The 21,459-nt window shown below is 42.2% G+C and overlaps 1 protein-coding gene across 8 annotated transcripts in view; it reads right to left on the bottom strand.

The window, feature by feature from the left end:
* Gaba-b-r3 (gamma-aminobutyric acid type B receptor subunit 3) overlaps nt 1–21,459 on the bottom strand; it is a 69,721-nt gene that overhangs the window by 28,419 nt on the left and 19,843 nt on the right. For 5 of the 8 annotated variants that reach the window (XM_076441599.1, XM_076441596.1, XM_076441598.1 and 2 more), the window contains 4 exons: nt 10,118–10,435; nt 9,134–9,238; nt 8,050–8,115; nt 15–218 (listed from right to left, as the gene is read on the bottom strand). In XM_076441599.1, the coding sequence (XP_076297714.1) occupies nt 15–218; nt 8,050–8,115; nt 9,134–9,238; nt 10,118–10,435 (693 nt within the window). The remainder of the gene's footprint in view (nt 1–14; nt 219–8,049; nt 8,116–9,133; nt 9,239–10,117; nt 10,436–21,459) is intronic. The other 3 variants (XM_076441601.1, XM_076441600.1, XM_076441602.1) reach the window with 3 other exon arrangements.

The following is a 21,459-nucleotide window of genomic DNA, read 5'->3' as shown; positions in this document are numbered from 1 at the left end:
GAGTGGCCACTTACCAACCCTGATGGGCTAATCTCGTTCCCTATGGCAGACCCGTGGCTCTTCACGGTGATCAACCCGTTCAACGCTTGTGACAGCTGCGAGTGGGTGCATTCCTCTGGAGCAGTCTGCCACCAATCGCCGAGGATCGCTGACAGGTCGATCGTGTCACCTGGCAGGATCCACGCGTAATCTCCACCGTGCATCCCCAGCTTCCACGCCTAATTCATGGCAGACATGTTTCATTAATCTTTAGACACACACTTGACGTTGATTTTTAACCACACTGATTTTATGTGCTTTTCTCAATCTTTGGGGATGTTCACCAATTATTTGGGTGGACTAAGGTTTTGGAGGACAAACAGCATTGGTTGATCACAGATTAATTTGTTTCTTGACGTAAGAGTCAATGCATCAGTCTCAATTAATTTTTATTTAAGGGGCATACACCTAGGGGGTGGAAAAGTTGACTTTGAGAATTTTTTCATTTCAACAAATGGTTTATAGTTATACAATTTATTTCGTAAGCTACTTTAGTGTTTTTGTGGACAGCAGCATTGGATGAGCACAGATTAATTTGTTGATTGCCATTTTGAGCCTCAATAAATTTTTATTTAAGGGAGGCATGCACTTAGGCATAGAAAACTTGACTTTGAGAATTTTTATCATTTTAGCAAATGATTATACTAAAAAAATATTTAGTACATATTTTTTGCTACACTTTGATTTACATAATGGTGAATTTTCGTTAAAAAATGTGCAATATTAATGGGATGGCAGGGAAAGCATGATGTAAACTGAAGATAAAAACATCTTGATCAGTTTCAAGGGCATGCACCTGAGGGGTGGAAAAGTTGACTTTGAGAATTTTTTCATTTCAACAAATGGTTTATAGTTATACAATTTATTTCGTAAGCTACTTTAGTGTTTTTGTGGACAGCAGCATTGGATGAGCACAGATTAATTTGTTGATTGCCATTTTGAGCCTCAATAAATTTTTATTTAAGGGAGGCATGCACTTAGGCATAGAAAACTTGACTTTGAGAATTTTTATCATTTTAGCAAATGATTATACTAAAAAAATATTTAGTACATATTTTTTGCTACACTTTGATTTACATAATGGTGAATTTTCGTTAAAAAATGTGCAATATTAATGGGATGGCAGGGAAAGCATGATGTAAACTGAAGATAAAAACATCTTGATCAGTTTCAAGGGCATGCACCTGAGGGGTGGAAAAGTTGACTTCGAAAATTTATATCAGTTCAACAAATGGTCACATTAAAACAATATTTAATGCATAATTTCTGTTACACTTTGATTTACAAAATGGTGAATTTTCGTTAAAAAATGTCCAATATTAGTGTAGTGGCAAAGAAAGCATGATGTAAGCTGAAGATAAAAACATTTTGATCAGTTTCAAGGGCATGCACCTGAGGGGTGGAAAAGTTGACTTCGAGAATTTATATCAGTTCAACAAATGGTCATATTAAAACAATATTTAATGCATAATTTGTATTACACTTTTATTTGCAACATGGTAAATATTCGTCAGAAAATGTCCAATATTAGTGTGGTGGCGAATAAAGCATGATGTAAACTAAAGTTAGGATCGATCGACTGGGAAGACACCGAACTTATTTTGCACGGCTAATATTTTATTAAGACGTCTCCCAGGGGTGTCGGGACGTTCAGCGTCCTCCGGGGGTGTTTTTCATTATACGTTGGCCGAGCGTTCGTTCGAACTGGATCGACATAAATATTTCCGGTATGCCGATGGGTTTCCCCGGGCCTCTCCGGATGCGCATTGCATTCCCAGGGATTTTTTTTCCACAGTAGCCTCGACTGCGACGTGTGCGACCCCATTAACTTTCTTCGTTGGCAAGTGCACTCGACGATCGATCCTCGCAGACGGACGTATCGCAACGGCACGTCGAGAATGTGGCCAACGTGGCGTTAATTTCACGGTGTACACGCGACACAACGGTGAAAGAGAAAACATGGAGAAATAATATGGTGGAGGAGGTGAATTTTTTTAAATGTACTGTCTCGGGGACTGGCAATGAACTCGTCTGTTTTCCTGGCCAGATAAAAGACTTATCCGACCTGGAGCCATTGTATGTGTATATATATATATATATATATATATACATTCAAGGAAACGTAAAGCGCGAAGCTTCCAGGGAGCAGCCAATTCTAAAGCTCGCCTTATCTGTTTCCACGAGCATTGTCAGAGAGAACCGGAGAAATGGAGAGGAAGAGAGAGAGAGTGGGAGCTTGGGAAAATAAACGGGCAAATATCTCGAGTCCACCTTTAATCGGCCATTTGAAAAAACCCGCCTGTTCCGGGAACGACAATTCGATTTCCTCCCTTCTGGCAATCTTCCGGTGAACATGTGCGTAAGAATGTTCCTGGTATCTGGAAAATTACACAGGTACCACCGACGAAACAGTGTATTGAATATATCGGGGTGGATCGATCACGAAATGAGATACTACCAGAATTTAAGCTTGACCTTCGTGTTCGGAGTTCAAGGTCGTTTGAAGGTCTCGTCACAGAGAACGTATTTGAACGAATTTTGTTTATTAGGTAAGCGATGCAACACGAAAATATATGTATAATTGTTGAAGAAAAAGATGGCCTTGAAAATTACGAGAAGAAACAACCCTTGTGAGATACTGACCACTTGATACCATTCAAGATGCACATAAAGAATTGTTTGCTTTGTTGAAATTAAAGAAGATATTCTGGAGGTCACGTAAGACACCTTGCACATCGACAACAACAATGATCTTAGATAATAATAATCGAGCAAAGTTTTATTTAAAAAACACATCGGTGACCTTGGAAACTACGAGAAAAAACAACAGATGCACATAAAGAATTGTTTGCTTTGTTGAAAGTAAAGAAGATATTCTGGAGGTCACGTGTGAGGCATCCTGCACATCGCCGACACAACAAAACAGAATTTTATACGAGTTATAATGATGGAGCGAATTTTTTAGTGGAGTTAGAGGATCTCGCTGGATCCAGGGATTGATGCGAGCCCCGGCTCAAAGTTAGGAAACTGGGTCGCGCGAATCAGTGTACGCGAAGACGGGGCGTCGTCGTCGCGACGTGGAAACGATGAACGCGGAACGTGATACGGTTTCCGGCGTGGCATAGTGTTTGCAGAAAGCGCGGGAGTGAAGTGGCCCGCCTGTTTCATAGCGCCGCGCCGCGCCGCGATCCCGTAAATCATGGTCCCTTTGCTGTAGCCTGGGACGCTGGCCGCAGTAAAAGTGGTAATAAAGAGATATAGAGCGACGCGTGCCGCTACACCGTAAGTAATGGCATGTATTATTTACGGATCAGCCTGTTCCCCGACGTACACGGTCCCTGTAAATTTCTCGTAATTTTTGCCATTGACTTTACGGCCCTGCACTCCAGGAATTCGGTACTGCCAAAATGCATCGTTTACGCTGCGAGCAGTCTATTCAATGTTTGTGAAAATTGAATGTTTTGTTCTTGAAAGAAAGATTTAATGGTCATCTTATTTAATCATTGTATTTACGATCCGTTTTTGCATTTTTATTTCGCAATTGTTGACATTATATAAAGACGAGCGATTGAATATTTTGAGCAGAGGAAATATTCTAATAAGAACCGGACAAGTCTAAGTACATGTTGTCATTTTTAATAGACAATATTTTCCAGTTATTTATAAGGCTCGGTAGACTTAGCGTTAATTAGTAGGCGGGGCCTGAACTTGCGGATCGCGAGGCGCGGACGACTACGCCTATAGAGGCGGAGCCTACCCCTACGAAGGAGGAGCCTACCTCCATCAAGGAGGAGATTACTCCTACGAAGGCGGAACCTACCCCTACAAAGGAGGAGCCTACTCCCATTTATGGGTCCTACCCCTACTTCCAAGTCCTCCCCACCTACCTTCTGTGGAGTGTAGGCGTGTATACACTGGTACTAGAGAGAAAGAAGTGGTACAGACCAAACTCGGAATAGGTGTGAAATACAATGTCAATAATTCACCACGTTTTTCGCGACCGAGTGGCATGTGAAACATGAGAATATTTCTCGCCTGACGCCCGGAGCGTTACTAAAATAATCACGTCGTCCGTAACTTTTCGGGAACGACAGGTACTTTCGAATTTTTGCGTCTGCCGGAATAAATCTCGATTTCGAAAAGCTTACGTTCGTACTCGCTGTTTGTATTTCTCGATCGATTTACGACTCCTTGTTTCGCGAGGAAAAGAAGTCCCGATGAACATCGACGCAATAAGCCGAGCCGATTCGTGATGATTAAACACCGCGGAAACGAGGATCGTTTGAATACGGGAATGATACGGATATCGCCGATCCGACTGTGCGTTTATTGCCTCCTGTCGCTAATTATTTCCGGCCGGATAATAATGCAGCAACCAGTCCGATGAGAAATTGTCTGCCATAGTAGGTCGCGTCGCGTGCGAATCTGCGATTTTTTTGTCTATCCCAATGAAGTGCTAACGAGGCGTCCAGAGAGTTCGCGAAAAAAAGGAACAAAGGGAGAGACAAACGAGGGGCCAGCGAGATATTATTTATATTTCGACGCCGCGCCGGCGAGTGTCCCGGGCAGAATCGGTCTGCGAAAATTATTCTGCAGACGGCCGCGCTATCGGGGCTTTGAACGGGGATTAAACCTTGACAATGAGAAGCCATATTAATTTTTAATCAAAGCTATTATCCTACAATAATATCTTCAAACTCCAAAATTAGAGATATTCATATTTTAAATGGGGATCGTGAACGGGGAAGTGAAATGAGGGAGTGTTTGGAGATTTAAACAATTTTTTAAATTAAATTAATACTTTTAGGAAGGGGTTGTTGGACAGAAATGCGAAGTGAGGGAGTATTTGGAAGTTCTCAAAGTTTTGAACAGTTGCAGTTTGGTATTAAGGAGATGGAAGACGCGGGATGAAAGGTAGGTTAGAAATTCTCAAGTTTGTGTTAATGCGAAGCCAAGAAAATAATGCTGTAAATATTCACGGTGTCCAGGCTTCAGATAAAAATTCAATCCTGACAGTACGAAGCCAAGAAATAATTCTATAAAAATTCAAGGTGTTTAGGCTTCGGATAAAAATTAAATCCTGACAGTAAGAAGCCAAAAAATAATTCTATAAATATTCAGGGCGTCTAGGCCTTAGATAAAAATTAAATCTTGGCAGTAAGAAGTGATAGTTAAATATAATTCTCTGAATATTTGAACGTCTAGTTTCGAATAAAAATTGAGTTTGCGGTTCCACCCCCGAGTAACGAGCGTTTAGGCTAACCGAGGACCACAATAACGCTTCGGTGTCAGGATAGAAATGGTGGGCGGAGATGAATTCGGTGTGGGGAATTTTGGAGGCCACGATGGTTTTAAAAGCGCATGTGTGCCGTGCACCATCGATGTAATTTCGTGTCGACACGTTTTTGCGGGACAACGGATGATTTATGTGCCGTGGAAGCGAGGCGAGTGTAAATTAGAAACGTGAGTCGCGAGGTTGATGCAATTCCAACGAATCCCGGAGAGTTCGGAGACGTCACCGAACAACTTTTCCATTTGCCGGCTAATTTTCGACGATCGAGTTCCTACGACAGCGAAACAAATTAGCTCGAGTTGCTGTTCGGCGAATAGCAGAAAGTTTCAGCGTGATGTCGGTGAGGGCGAGTCAATAAAACTCTCGTCGATACCAATGTGTGACGATATCTGAATATTGTGCTGAGTTGACGCACGATTAATAGCCTGTCAATCATTAATCAGCTGTATTTAAAATGAATATTTGAAAATATATGATTCTCGAGAAATTGACGATCTTTAACCTATTATAATTTCGTAAAAAACAATCGTACAGGAATAAACTTGCACTCATTTGGGAAGCTTGAAGATTCTACTTTCGCATGGCGCATTATTCATTTCCCGCTAAAACATTTCATTATTTTATTTCATTAGTATCTAGGTATCTTGTATAATAGGGGATTTTCGTCTGTGCGTGTTCCCGTTTAATTTGCAGCACGAGGGAATTAGGGCTGAAATTTTCTCTGCGTTGACGCACGATGAATAGCCCGTCGGTCATTGTTACTAGCAATTAGATTATTAAAATGAATATTTAAAAATATATGATTACTCGAGAAATTGACGATCTTTAACCTGTTATAATCTCGTAAAAAACAATGATAGAGCAATGTACTTGAACTCATTTGGAAGCTCGAAGATTCTACTTTCGCATGGCGCTTTGTTCATTCTCCTCTAAAATATTTTATTATTTTGTTTCATTGATTTGCAGGTATCTCGCATAATAACGGATTTTCGTTTTTGCATGTTTCGGTTTAATTTGTAGCACTAGTGAATTAGGGCTGAAATTTTCGCGGTGGAACGTCGAAGGCGTCTTCGCCGAGTTATTTCGATGATTTAATTGTGCGCGACCTAATTTACACGGTTATTAGTATGCGGCACGAGTAGACGGTTAAAAATTTTTCCGATACACCAGCCGCCGCGCCGAGTGGTCCTCCGAAAGCATCGGTCTCTAAATGTAAAGCTAGCTTGGGGAGAATAATGATAAAAGACAAGGAGCGTTAGAGAGAGAGAGAGAGAGAGAGAGAAAGAGATAGAGATAGAGAGAGAGAGAGAAATCGCGTCCTACTTTGACACAATGTTCATTATTCGCTTAGCTGGGACACAAGCCGCGGCGACCATGTGTTTGCGTTCCATCGGTTTTCGCCGGGGAAATCGAAACGGGGATGCACCTCCACGTTGCATTTCTGCTAATCGAACCCGAGAGACACGAAACCACCAAAAAATATTCGCACGGCCGTCTACTACAGGAATGAACGAATAATACTTTTCCCAGCAGCGTTAATGTCGCCGTGGAAACGACAAGCGCCGCAGTTTGTCCTCGACGATTTTATGATCAGCTGTAAAAATTCGTAATTCGACCCTCGTCAGGATGATCGTAAATGTGCGATACACACCCACACTCGCGAGAAATGTCGTTCAAACTTGTCTCTACGATTTTCACGAAATTTCACCCGATTCGTAAATGAATGTTTTCTGTCAGTTTACTCGTTGGCTGAAACATGCTGCTGCTTTCTGTTATTTAAACCTTTTTGCGAATTCCTTCGCGTTGTCAAACTTGTGAAATGTGGAATTATTCTGCCTCCAATGAGTTTCGGTTGTAATATTGCATGACTTTGCTTGTGTGCAGTTACAGTTTCGTAATTGTGCAGTTTCGTAATTATGCCATTTCTCAATTGTGCAATTTCACAAATTTGCAATTTCACAAACGTGCAACTTCACAAATTTCACAATTGTGCAAGTGTGCAGTTTTGACAACTGTGCTATTTTACAACTATGCTATTTTACAACTGTGATATTTGACAACTGTGCTATTTGACAACTGTGCCATTTTACAAATGTGCAATTTCACAACTGTGCAATTTCACAAATTTGCAATTTCACAAACGTGCAACTTCACAAATTTTACAATTGTGCAAGTGTGCAGTTTTGACAACTGTGCTATTTTACAACTGTGCTATTTGACAACTGTGCTAATTTCACAAATTTGCAATTTCACAAACGTGCAACTTCACAAATTTTACAATTGTGCAAGTGTGCAGTTTTGACAACTGTGCTATTTTACAACTGTGCTATTTTACAACTGTGATATTTGACAACTGTGCTATTTGACAACTGTGCTATTTTACAAATGTGCAATTTCACAACTGTGCAATTTCACAAACGTGCAACTTCACAAATGTGCAATTTCATAATTGTGCAAGTGTGCAGTTTTGACAACAGTGCTATTTTACAACTGTGATATTTGACAACTGTGCTAATTTACAACTGTGCAATTTCACAAACGTGCAACTTTACAAATGTGCAATTTCACAATTGTGCAGAGGTACACAATTCTGCAACCATCGCACATCCACAAAACTGTGCACGTTTTTCCCAAAGGAAAATTCTCCAGCACGCCCAGCATCAAAACCTAAAAGGACCAATAGCGAAAAAAGAGTTTCCAAGTTTTTCACGGCTTACCTCGCAAAAAATTTGTATCGCCAGTTTCGTGGAGAAACTCCCGATGATGATTCTAGTGTCCAACTCCTGCAACAAGGATAAAAAGTCTTCTTGAGCGGGGGCGATCGGTCTCCTCCTTTTCCGCGATGGTGCGCGCAACCGTCGTGTCTTTCGTACAAGTTTATCGCATTAGAGCCGACGTGTAATTAGTTATGAACCTTCCGTGAAAGACCTACGAAGGCAGCCATGAGCTAACTCGATTCTCTACACTCGACAAGACCTGATGGCCTCTAATGCAATGGCTGCTACTTTTTCAGAAATCGTTTTGGTCGCAAAGTAGGTCTTCGGACCAGGCTTGGACTGTGGGCCTCATTTTCGATTTTATTATTGTGCTAGTATTGTGGATCTTTATGCATTTATGTGCAGTTATGCACGTACAATTTAAAGCAGTGGACATGTTAAAGATATTTAAATTATCAACGTGTTCGTTTCAGCTTAATAGGATAATTTAAAAAATGTTCGCATTGATTGCAGCACACAGGAGCCAAATAGAAATTGTATTCTTCTTTCTCTTTGCATAAAGATCCGCAGTCTATTTATATTCGACCCATCCATCTTTGTTAGAAATGTATAATATCTAATTGTTACATCATTTTTACCCAAGGACCCACAAAAATGTTCGTACACATAAAACTTCATCCAATATAATTTGATGAGTCCTTTGTCGACCGAGAGGAGCAAACAATATTCCACAAAAACGTGCTCGAAAATTCGCTACAATGGAATTGGATAAATTTCGTTCGGCACTTTTGCGGGCCACTCTATACTGCGAATATAAATTGATGAATTTCGCAATTATCTTTTAACAACGCGTACATCGAAACGATACGAACGTGGCAATTAGGTGAGCACAGTGGAAGGGTTGAAGCGGAATGCGAGCGCCGTTCGTTCGGAATTCTTTTCCGGTGTGAAGCACACGGTTTTAGCAAGTGAAATTCTTCAGGAACGAAGGAACCGCGCGCGCAACTATGCGCAGTTCGCCGAACAAGAGAAATGTTTCGCAAACTCGAGGGGCAAAATTGAATGGAGCTTAGGTGTGTCTTACTTTTAAAGTGCGCAGCTGTTCCTTGTAATCGTTCTCCGCGAACGTGATCGTCGCCGTGCACGTGATGTTCGCTTGCTCCAGTTCCGTGACTAGATCGTTCACAGCCTGGAACAGAGGAACGTTAACTGATCAACTTCGGAATAATTAATACGCCATGGAAAAAATTAAACATTGAAATTTAATTTGGGAAGTTGACCAGCTCTTTCATTTTTCCAACTTCAGGATTTTTTTATTATGAAACCACGATAGGTATGGGTATAAAACTTGTCCGGGCAGTTTCGTATATGTTTCAACAATGTCCACGAATTTTTTCACGGAGGAATAACATGCGGTTATGGTTATGATCATAATTCTTCTCGAAGAAGGTACAGAGTGGAGTTAGGTCAACTTTGGGATTTTTTTACTTCGAAACTACGATAGCTATGGGTATAAAACTTGTCTGGGCAGTTTCGTACATGTTTCAACAATGTCCACGAATTTTTTCACAGTGAAATCCCCTGTGCTTATGGCTATGACCATAATATAATACAATATACAATGATAAATATAAGTCGTCTCGAAGAAAGTACAGAGTGGAGTTAGGCAACTTTGGGATTTTTTTACTTCGAAACTACGATAGCTATGAGTATAAAACTTGTCTGTGCAGTTTGGTACATGTCTCAACAATGTCCACGAATTTTTTCACAGAGAAATTCCCTGTGCTTATGACAATAACCTCTCGAAGAAGATGCAGAGTGGTTTTAGGTTGTCTGATGAGTTTTAGACGAAACTGCCTATCAGATCTGTGTGCATACTCTCATTTAGGTTCGAGTATTGTCAACAAACCTGGGAAAAATGAAAATGGAGTCTACTCTAGGAGTCTAGGTCTGTGGTAAAACGAATTGTATCGACCGAGTCTGCCAACAGAAAGGACAAACAACGAGGAGGGTAAACAAAAGCTGTTGTGTCGAGTGTACAGTGACTGTATAATGAATTCATGCTCACCAGAGAGTACATATCACCAGTCTGCGACAGAGCCGTGACCGAGTCCCATCCGAAGTGTTTGATGAATGCGATCCTCGCGGAATTGTGACTGGAATCGGGTGCGACGGTTCGCAGGAACATAGGGAACTCTGTGGTGTCCGATAGAGCAGGTGCAGTGGATCCGAAGGAAACTTGGATCACGTTCCAGTAGGACACGATCTTCGCCAAGGTTTCCGTGACCTCGGAGCATGCTGTGCCCAGCAGCAATGGGATAAGATCATTCTTCTTCGCCGAGTAGAGCGCGTGGAAGAATCTATCAACCGCCACGCCGGGATCGCACTGAAAATAAATGAATTCAACTTGCCGTGATACCTGTGCCGTATCGCGTGCAACTCTGATAGCTTGATAAATCGGTCTCAACACAACCCTTCCGCGTCGAACCATCGCGTAAGCGTCGACCGGATGTATCGACGCGTCGCACAGTGGGCAATTTGGTCGGAACTCGATTCAAAATCAAAGAACTCTCGATAGAAATGAGGTAGAGCGATGAAATTTTTTAAAAATTAAAGCTGAAACTTTGCAGAATTATGGGGAAAATAAAGAGATTATGGCACGAACGTTCTTCAGCCGTGAAAATCTGTGTTAAACTTGCACAATTATAAAACAGATTTTTCAAAAACTCAATTTTTGTAAAAAAGAAACTAGTGCTCCCGAACCTGCCCACTCACCAGTGGTGGAAAGGACCCAGTGCCGTGTCACAAAGCAGTCTCGGTACTTCTCGCGTGAATTCGCGACCGATGTCTTCCGATAAAATTAAACGGCTCGTTCGAAGTCAGACACGCTGGTTGTCGATTGGTTTTGTCCGAACATCGAATATCGTCGTTCGTTTCCCTGGCTGCCGCGATCGCCGGGGACGTGACCGGGCTTACGATCGAGTGTTCCGATCGGAGAACAATTTGCGAAATTGCTTTTCCACGCACGATCGCGCTAGTTTCAAGAAATTTCATCGGAATCCGCGCCGGGATCCGTGAGAAATCTGTATCGCCAGATACATAGGGAACGTCCCGCGATTTTTCCCGATGTGCGATTACATTATTTTCAATCTAGAGGACATATTACTGGTGAAAATTAGTTTCTACAGGGTGTCTCAGTTTTTTGTGGCGAACATAGAGTACTAATCTTTGACAACTGGTATGAGGAAGTATTGAGTTTCAGTCACGGAGAATTACACGATCGAGCAACGCATACAAATTGTGAAAATTCACCACCTGCGAGAAGCATCATTTGCGTCACTGCTTACTCTTTGCATTCCAGCTTAGGAAATCAGCTGTCGAAGCTACTGAAACGGTTTGCACGGCACTGGGAGAGATCGCTGTATCTCACAGAACATGCAGAAACTGGTACCAAAGATTTAAAGCCGGAAATTTTTATTTGGAGGATCGTTCAGGTGCACCGAGAAAGTTTGATGACGGTCAGTTAGAGTAATTGCTCAACGAAAATCCGACCCAGACGCAAGAAGAATTGGAATTTTACGTACATAAAATGTAATAAAATCGTCAATTTGGAACAAAAGGGGAAAGAACTTATCCGCACACTTAACAGAAGTCTCCAATAATTAAAAACTGTTCCAAAAAATGTCAGAACTGACCTCCATGCCTCGCGATCGAAGCGAATAATTGTCATTTATCATGAAAATCGCGCATCAACCCAGTTGCTGGCCGTATTAAAAATTCACGGACGACATGAAAGCGTAAAGAATCGCAGTGCACGGACAATGAGGCAAAAGAGTCGGAAAAGGGGTTTGGTCAATGTTCCTATTCGTGTCTCGTCGCTCGAACACGATGCCTCCATGGAGAACGGTGAATTTTATTGTCAAGCCGAAGGAGGAATAAACTTTCATGTCCCCGAGAATGGATAGGATGCATCGAGCGGGGAAAACGGAAAGGGGAAAGTGGCTGTACGCTCGCGACTCCTTTGTGCGAGACGGTACCGCGATAACAAGCGACGTTCCAAGACACAGTTGCAAGTCGGCCAAACGAAGACACGAGGCTCGCGGAAAGATTTCGCGACCCGAGAGCTTCACTCGTTAGCGGTCTCACTATCTGGTTCCCTTCTGCTGGCGACACGCTGACACAAAATTGATTGTGCTAACAAGAGGGATACCACTTTGACAAAAACCGAACCCCCCGACTATTGGTTGTCTCGAGCAAAGTTTCGCCATTTTGCGATTAAGCTATTGTGCTCTGCAGTGTTGGCTGGGCGCAATCAACGGTTTCCTCGGATTGCTTTGATGCCGGTATTTGATACTGGAGCTTGGAGATTTGTCATATCTCCGCACTTTCATGTTTTTAATATCATTATTTATTTCTACACCGTCCATACGCTTCATATAATCACGTAAATGCAATATTAAATCGTACAAAGTTGTGCTATTGTCAAGGAAGAAATTTTAACAATTGTTCTAACACTGGAAATGTGCGTTTATGACAAAATTATGAAATATGAAACGATGGAGAGATTAAAAGGATTCAAGAGTCTTGTATTGTCTTCAGTCGACTAAAATTATTAACACTTTACCTACCGGAAGCCTATTAATGGGATTTTAAATAATTTTGCTGTACCAAAAGAAAGCACAGACATTTTCTTTTACATTGCAATCTTAAATGAAACTATTAGATGACGTTATTGAGGGTGTCTTGTTAGTTCATAATGAAAATTGCTGTTGCCATGAACCACAGATTTTTCAAAATTAAGCAATAATCACCGGTCGGTAATGTGTTAACACTAACAGTTTTATAAAAACTACAAGACTGAATTTATTTAGATTTCGAATAAAGAAATTTATTGAATAACTTCTAACGGAAGCATCTTTACAATTTCAATAATTAAAAAATAAACAATGTCGTGGTACGGTTAGTGTGAAAGATTTTCATTTTGAAGGAAGACTTTAATTTTCTGACGATCCCGAACTGGCGAACGACATAGGCAGCTTCGAAATTCAAGAGCAAAGATCTTAGATATTTTCGCGCGAGCATATAATGGCGGAAGTTGCCCAGTCGAAATATACTCGTGAACGTTAGCGCGCTAGTATTGGTCGCCGGACCATGATCGTCCGTAACTACTTAGGGAGCTGGTAGTTCGCCAGTGATGTAGGACAATCGCGTGGCCGAGGTGCAAAGCGCTGCGTCGTTAGAAAGTTTGCGGAACGCTGATGCCAGTGGTGCCCTCTGCAAACTACCATTATCGCGGGGACGGGTAAACGGCGTGCCGAAACAGTGAGGAATGGAGATAGACTAGTCCATCCCGCGCGACTTCCACAGCAATATCAGCAACAGAGTACGCGGGGCGGGAGCAGGGGGACGGAGACGTAACGAGGCGTGCTTGAAAAATCGGTTTCAAGCGAGTCGCATTAATCCGAAAGTTATCTGGCCCGCGGAGCAGAAATAACGCGGCCTCGCGGTTTGTTGCAACTTTTCCGACGTGGCGATACATCAATTCCAACGGTACCAACCCTTTGCCGCGTACCAGTCTAACGCTTCGCCCGGCGAGATCCCTTGGGACCTCAAATATCTTCCCCATTCATAATTCACAAAGCGAAACTAGATTGGAAAATTACCGTGGCTTTTTATGCAAAATAAAAGAATAGTCTTACCACTCCTTTTTAATTATATAAAAAAGGTATCACAATTTTCTCGACGTGGTACTAGATTAGCACATTGGTGTGGCTTTATATGCGAAATAAAAATGTACTCCTGGGTCCTCTCTACTCCTGGGTCATCCCACAAAGGAGGAGTCTACTCTTGGGCCCTACCACGAAGGAGGGACCTACTCCTGGTTCCTCCCACGAAGGAGGGGTCTACTCCTGGTTCCTCCCACGAAGGAGGAGCCTACTCCTGGGTCCTCCCACAAAGGAGGAGCCTACTCCTGGGTCCTCCCACGAAGGAGGAGCCTACTCCTGGGCCCTACCACGAAGGAGGGACCTTCTCCTGGTTCCTCCCACAAAGGAGGAGCCTACTCCTGGGTCTTCCACAAAGGAGAGGGCGGGGAAAAAATTTTCTGGTCCCGTCTACACATTTCCCCCCGTTCCTTTTTATCTAAACAAAATATTACATCACAATTTTCTTGACATACTAGTAGGCTGGAACGTTAGCATGGATTTTTATGCAAAATAAAAATATATCACGTCGTTCTACACATTCTCCTCCGCTGCTTCATATCTAAAGGAATGTTACATCACAATTTTCTCGACATACTACTAGACTGGGACATTACTGTGGCTTAGTATGCACAATATAAATATCCTACGTCTTTCTAAACATTCTTCTCCACTCCTGTGCAGAAAGGTATTCCACATTTTTACGAGGAGCTTCTCTGTCTCGTGCCAGGCTCTAATCTCGGGTCAGGAAGAGAAATGAAGCCGCATGATTTAAGGCGTTCCAAGGAATGAGATCATCAGCCTGAGAAATCGTCGGACGCTCTCGGTCGTCGATCGATTTCCAAATTGAATGTTGGCGCACACGCGGATTTATGATGTGGTCCGTACACGCCGCGCAAGTTTTGACAGCGTAATCTTGAATGAACTAACTTCCCTGGCCAGGGTTAACGTTTCCCCACGCTGTAGCGCGCAACTTCGTTCCAGCAGCGAGGCACAGGATTATACCGCAGACTGGCAGAACTTCGTGCATCACGTCGCGAACGTTAACTGCACCATAGTGCGCGATAGTTTTTAGTGTGCCCGCGTAATACGCCGCTGTTCAAACTTCTTAAAACGAGCTTAACGAGACGCACGTTCAACGCATTAACATTTCAGCGTGTTATCTGTGACGAGAGTCGAGTGGCGGACGAGATAAATGCCGGAACTTGCTGTTCGTGGGGAATCGCTCGTATTCAGTCTCTTGGCAGCTCTGTGAAACTTCGTGGGGCGCCATGAGCCCCTTTGTTTCCCTTGATACACCTCTCAAGCCCAGAATCATCAAATAGTGAGAAACATGTTTCCTCTCGGAAATACTGCACATTCGAACATCTCTGGAAACGGTGAAAAATTTTTTTCGAAACTGAGTCCACCATGGATTTAAAGACTGAAGCTTTCTCTTTATAACGAAACTTTAAAAATTGACGTGCGATTTTTTTTCGCTGATTTATCGCACTTTTAATGGCGGGTGTGCAAGAGTCAGATTAATTCAAGGTTCGGATATTGGGGATGGTCAGACAATTGTATGTGTCACGTGAAGGAAAAATTTTTTTCCGGAAAATGACTTCCGGGGTACGAAAGTAGAAAGTTCAAGCTATAAAATGAGCCTAGATTTATTGTCGTGCGATTTTTTTCCACGGAGTTATAACAACATAGAGATCAACAATTGTTCGAACATTTTTGGACTACCCTGTGTCATGTTCAGACAATTCTATATGTCAGGCGAAGTAAAAATTTTGTTTCGAAAAATGACTTTAGCAGGGTGAAAGACGACACTTCAAGCTTTAAAATGAGTCCACGTTTACTACCGTGCGTTTTTTTTCCACGGAGTTACAACAGTTTAAAGATCGAAAACTGTTGAAACAGATTTTACAGCCACCGCGAGTGTCGAGTAACTCCTGATACAAGGGAAGCCTGTGAATATTAACGATCGATTGAATTTTTGAGAGGGCAGCGAGCGAGAGTGATCCAACAATTATGTGAATACGTGACGATTAACCATGCGTTCGTAATTGCTTCGTCACGGTTAGTTAACTAGCGGCGGGAGACCGTCCCGCACGAATATCGAAAAAGCTTTTTATACTCGATCACCAATCTACGCCTGATCCGACGATATGCGATCATGAAAAATCGCGAAACTCTCAATGGGAACGCGGCGAGAGATGACTAAATGACTGACAATGACAAACGCGCCGAGATGTATTATCCTGTGGAAGAAAATGAAAAATTGTCTGTGGCTGGACAGTGATCGATACTCCCAAAAACTCCTATGAAAATCAATCCTGTACTCAAAGTCTCGTAAACAAGTCAAATTTATTGACCCCTTGAACTATAATCGAGTCAGGCCCGTGATAAACATCCCGGACAGAATCTATTATCATCAGACAGCGGATTTTATGCATTCATGACAAAAATGACTAGCTGTTATATTATTTTCGACCTATTAAACATACTAAGAAGGAAAATAAATTTTTTATTTCGCTTCAGTTGGTTGCAAATCAAGTTGAAAATTTTTATTTTGCATAAAGATCCGCTGTCTGATTATTTGAAATTTTTACATAATAAAATTATTTCACCCTGAATACAGTTTAAACTTTTTTCTTCTGGGAAATTGTGTACGACAAAGAAGATTTAATTATAATGAACGACAAAGAAGTTTTAATTATTATGAACGTAAAATAAAATGTCCCTTCTAAAAAATTGTGAACGACAAATAAGTCAGATATAAAAATAAATGGTAGTGCAATAGAATTGATGAAAGAAGAGTGGACGATAACACAATATAAATCTGACGAAACAGGATTGGATCAAAGAATATTTTATCAGGATTATTGTTTCTCTTGACAACTTCTGTTCTATTTTTTCGGTAAAGTCGAGCAGCGTGCGGTATCTGTAAAAGCCATCCGAAATTGATTTCGAAATCAGTCGGAAAAAATGGAGCGGAAGGAACGCGATCTCCCACGAGTCCATGATGCATGATGCACCTCTCGGCATCCACGATATGCGTTAGGGTAATACTTCAGGAAAATGAGAAACCATTTCCCGGCGGTCGCAAGAAATGTTACTACGGGCATGGATTTAATGAGAACACACCGCTTTGACAACGTTTTACCACTTGGCCCGTACTCCTCTAGTCACGCAACCGGATTAAGCGGTCTGCAAAGGGATGAATAGGAATTTCGCGAATGGAACTATCTGCGAATAGAATTTAAGGAGACTCGCAAAAAAAAACTACACACTTTCATCGCAAAGCCTGTAAGTTTCGTTGCAAAGTTCGGAAAATTAATTCTCTTGACATTAAACCAAACCGTCATTAAAAGTGACTCGTATGTGTTTATAAACAATCTATGGATCGTTATACAAAATAAACATTGTAGCAATTGTACGCCCACTGATAATGGGGGTTGACCCACTGGTAATGGGGATACAGTGCACTAGTAGTGAGGGGTCTAGTAATGGGGGTACGCCCACTGGTAATGGAGGTACGCCCAATGGTACTGGGGGAATTGGAAATGGGGGTACGCCCACTGGTATTGGAGGTACGCCCACTGGTATTGGGGAATCGGAAATGGGGGTACGCCCACTGGTATTGGGGAACCGGTAATGGGGGTACGTACACTGGTAGTAGAGGTACGCCCATTGGTATTGGGGAACCGGTAATGGGAGTACGTCCACTGGTAGTGGCGGTACGCCCACTGGCATTGGGGAACCTGTGATAGGAGTACGTCCACTGTTAATGGGGGTACGCGCACTAGCAATGGGGATATGCACACTGGTAGTGGAGGTACGCCCACTGATAGGGGTACGCCCACTAGCAATAGGGGTATGCACACTGGTACTGGAGATACGCCCACTGATAGTGGGGAACCGGTAATGGGGGTACGCCCACTAGTAGTGGAGGTACGCCCACTGGTATTGGGGAACCGGCGATAGGGGTACGTCCACTGTTAATCGGGGTACGCCCACTAGCAAAGGGGGTACGCCCACTGGTAGTGGGAGAACCGGTAATCCTACACGCGCAATTTTCATTTTGCACGAATAATCACGGTCTACCCTCAGTCTTTATTCCCAGAGACTCCCAAGCGATTAATACAGCATCTGACCGAACAATAGTTAAAGAAAATTGAATTTCCAGTGAACAAGCACGCGAGAACAGAAACCTGGTTCCTTGTTAATTTTTCCCCTGGAGTGTTAATTCATTTTCCGTACACAGAGCACCGCGGCGAGGAAAGCAGAGCCGCGACAGAAACGTCTGATTGATAAAGGTATTCATCGACTGTGCTTTGTCTCTGTCAACGTCGATCATCGACAGCGACACAAAGCTACTCGGAAACAGAGGAACGGGGTTACCCGACGCAGCTACCTTTTCCAATTATCTCAAAGGGTCTCGTTCACCATTTAATTATCTCGAACGTTTCCTTCGATCCTTTCGAAAGTTTTCTCTCTCTCTCTCTATCCGATACGTTTTTCATTAAATTCCCGTAGAAGAAAATAGCAAGGGAAGAACTGGACCTACCTGCTGCCATAACTGGTGACGGACGACCATGATATTGTATGTTATCTGCATTTTCCCTGAAGGGGAGTCGTGAGAATAGGGAGACTAGGTCAGCAGAAAAATATGTTGATCATTTATAACGCGCGATTATGGCAGTCCTCGCGAATAGCCGTGCCCTCCACGTCTCTCGTATTATTAGCTCGTTAGGCTACCCGAATCCGGGAAATGAAAATTTTAATAAAACCAGATGTCCTTTTTGTTGGACGAATTGCCTGCCCCCATCCCTGCCGATTAGGGCGAAATTTTGCACAGACGTTCGCTATTGGCTCCTTCACCGCCCTGTAATCAACATTTTTGCCTTGATCCGAAATATTTTGTTTCAACTGACATTCATACAGGGTGTTCATGATAGTAAATAAAATTATATTAAAATAAAATGATCTCTATATAATAAAATTCAATAGTAAATAAAATTTTGTCTTAATCGTGGAGAATTATCTTTTAGGAAAATAATTTGTAAATAAATTAAAATTATATATTGAATAGAAATGATTGAAATAATTCCCCAAATAATCGGAAAACAAAATTTGTATTTTTATTTATCATTTATTTTCTAGTATTTGAACGTATTTAAGGAAAATATTGAACAGTGTAAATCGCCAGGTAAAATCTCTGACATATCGATGATAGAGAAAGAAACGAACGATCGGTTGTCGAAGGGTTAAGGGTTGTTCCCACCCCTCCGACACGACGATAACTCGAGGAAAGAATTTCGACAAGAATGGAACTCTCGGAGACGTCGTCCCCAGCATGTCGCCTTGTTAGGTTCAATTTTCGGTGGCAAAGCTGTCGCTAACGAACCGTTTTCGGGAATAGGATCGTGGAAGAATCGGCCAAGAGGGGCTCGGCATCGAAGCTTTCGAAACGGAGAAAGGTTGGATCACAAAGAAAAGCAATATACGAGCGACGAATCGAGAAGGGAAGAAGCCCCGCCGCTAGACTCGAAATCACGCGGCGATGCTCGATTTATTATTTGACGAGTGGCTGCCAGACACTCGACTCTTCTCTCCCATAATACTTTGACGTAGAACAAGGCTGTGCCACGAAAGCCCTCGAGACACCTGTATATCGTTCCGAATTACCTCATCCTCTATCTGAATCCCGAATAAATAGAACAAACTTATTCTTGAACACTGAAACTCCGAACCACGGAGAAATTAAATCTCTGCAAGAAGACATTCAATTAAATGAACGATTCCTCCAGAGATTCTCGCGAGAGAACATTTTTAATATTTATACCTCGTTCTTTGAAGATTTCCGAAGCTTCTTTGTGCCAGCTTTTTCCATTTAGCATTGTCAATTTCGGACAACATACGAAGCAAAAAATAATCACGAGAAACTTAGACATTCTGTTATATTATTCTCAATTTATTAAACGTATTAAGAATAAAAATAATTTTCTGCAATTCAGGCAGACAACTTTTGTCTGACAACGCTCAACAAAATCAGACAACAAAATAATGGAAAAAAAATATACACTGTGGTCTCTTGAACTATAGTAATAATAAATTTTCTAAAATTAAAGGATATAGTTCGACGTGTAAGTAGAGAACTCATCCGTCAAAATTTATAGGACAGCATAATCGTGGTAGGTCGTTAGGAAGAAGCTCGGGTCCGTCAACTGACATTCCATCGCAACCCTAATTCACCAGGGAAGCCTGGGGAATTACTGGAATCGAATTTTTGCGAAACGGATGGCGCAGGTCTCTCGGCTGCTTTCGATCACAGCTTGGAAATGAATGGCGAGATTGACTGGAAAGTAGTTTAGCGACAAATGCCGTAGACCCTGAGGAACGTGGGTGCGTCGAACCGGAGTGGCAGATGAGGGGGGAAGTTATCCCTTCTCTGTCAGTACCGGACTAGTCACGTGACATTGCGAATAATGTCGTAGAAGGGGAAGGCAGCGCGGGGACTGACGTTCTATTGGGTCTATAACCTAAAAACCGGAATTTGACACTAGATGTCAAAACTTGTGTATGCGCTGTAGCAAATCATTGACGTACACGTCATTCTGAAGCTCTATTCATAACCTGCAAAATCAGTTAACAGTGTTTGATTTGCTTGTGCGCATCATATTTTTTTCAATCATGGAAAGTTTTGAGAATTGGCGAAAGAAACAGCATTTGCGGGAAGTTTTGCTGATGAGTCACTTTTTTGCAAAGAAAACTGCAGCCGAAAGTCATCGTTTGCATCGTGGAATTGTATGGCGAACATGCTCTTGCGAAAACACAGTGTTTCGAGTGATTTCAACACTTTGAAAATGGCGATTTTGACATCAAAGACAAAGAGCGGCCTGGACAGTCGAGAAAGTTTGAAGATGAAGAATTGGAAGCGTTACTGAAGATCAGAAGGGAGTTGTGTATTATGAGCTTCTAAAACAGGGTGAAACCATTACTGGAGAGCTGTACCGAAAACAACTGATTCGTTTAAAGAGAGCATTGAAGGAAAAACGGCCAGAATGGGAGACCAGACGCGAGACATTGATTTTCCAACATGACAATGCTCGGCCACATGTTGCTCAACCCGTTAAAAACTATTCGGAAAATAGCGGATGGGAAGTTCTGCCCCACCCGCCATATAGTCCAGACTTGGCGCCTTCTGACTACCATTTGTTTCGGTCGATGCAGAATGCACTTTCCGGAATACGCTTCACTTCAGTCCAAGGCATCAAAAATTGGCTCGATTCGTTCTTTGATTCAAAAGATGACCGGTTATTATTGGGATGGCATCCACAGATTGCCAGAAAGATGGGGAAATGTTGTAACTTCCGATGGACAATTACTTTGAATAACAGAATTGTACAAGATTTTCTTTAATAAACGCTCAAATTTCCTAAAAAAATTCCGGTTTTAAGTTATAGACCTAATAGAAGGGAAGGCAGCGTGGGGAGTAGCGTCGTGGAAGGGGAATGTAGAGTGGGAGAATAATGTCGTGGAAGGGGAAGGTAGAGTGGGGACACAAGTCTTAATCTGAATCGAATACCGTGAAAATTGTCGAGCCCGTTCCCTGTAATCGTTCAATAGTCAGATTGAAGGGGCTCCCCCTCTTTATGATTCTCGCGGCGCTCGTTTGTAATCGATTTTCCTATCGCGATTCTTCGTCAGCGGCCTCTCTAAT

Source organism: Lasioglossum baleicum, chromosome 16, assembly GCF_051020765.1.
Source record: "Lasioglossum baleicum chromosome 16, iyLasBale1, whole genome shotgun sequence".
Lineage (NCBI taxonomy): Eukaryota > Metazoa > Arthropoda > Insecta > Hymenoptera > Halictidae > Lasioglossum > Lasioglossum baleicum.
The sequence above is the reverse complement of the archived record's forward strand: the minus strand, read 5'-3'. Positions and strand labels throughout refer to the sequence as shown.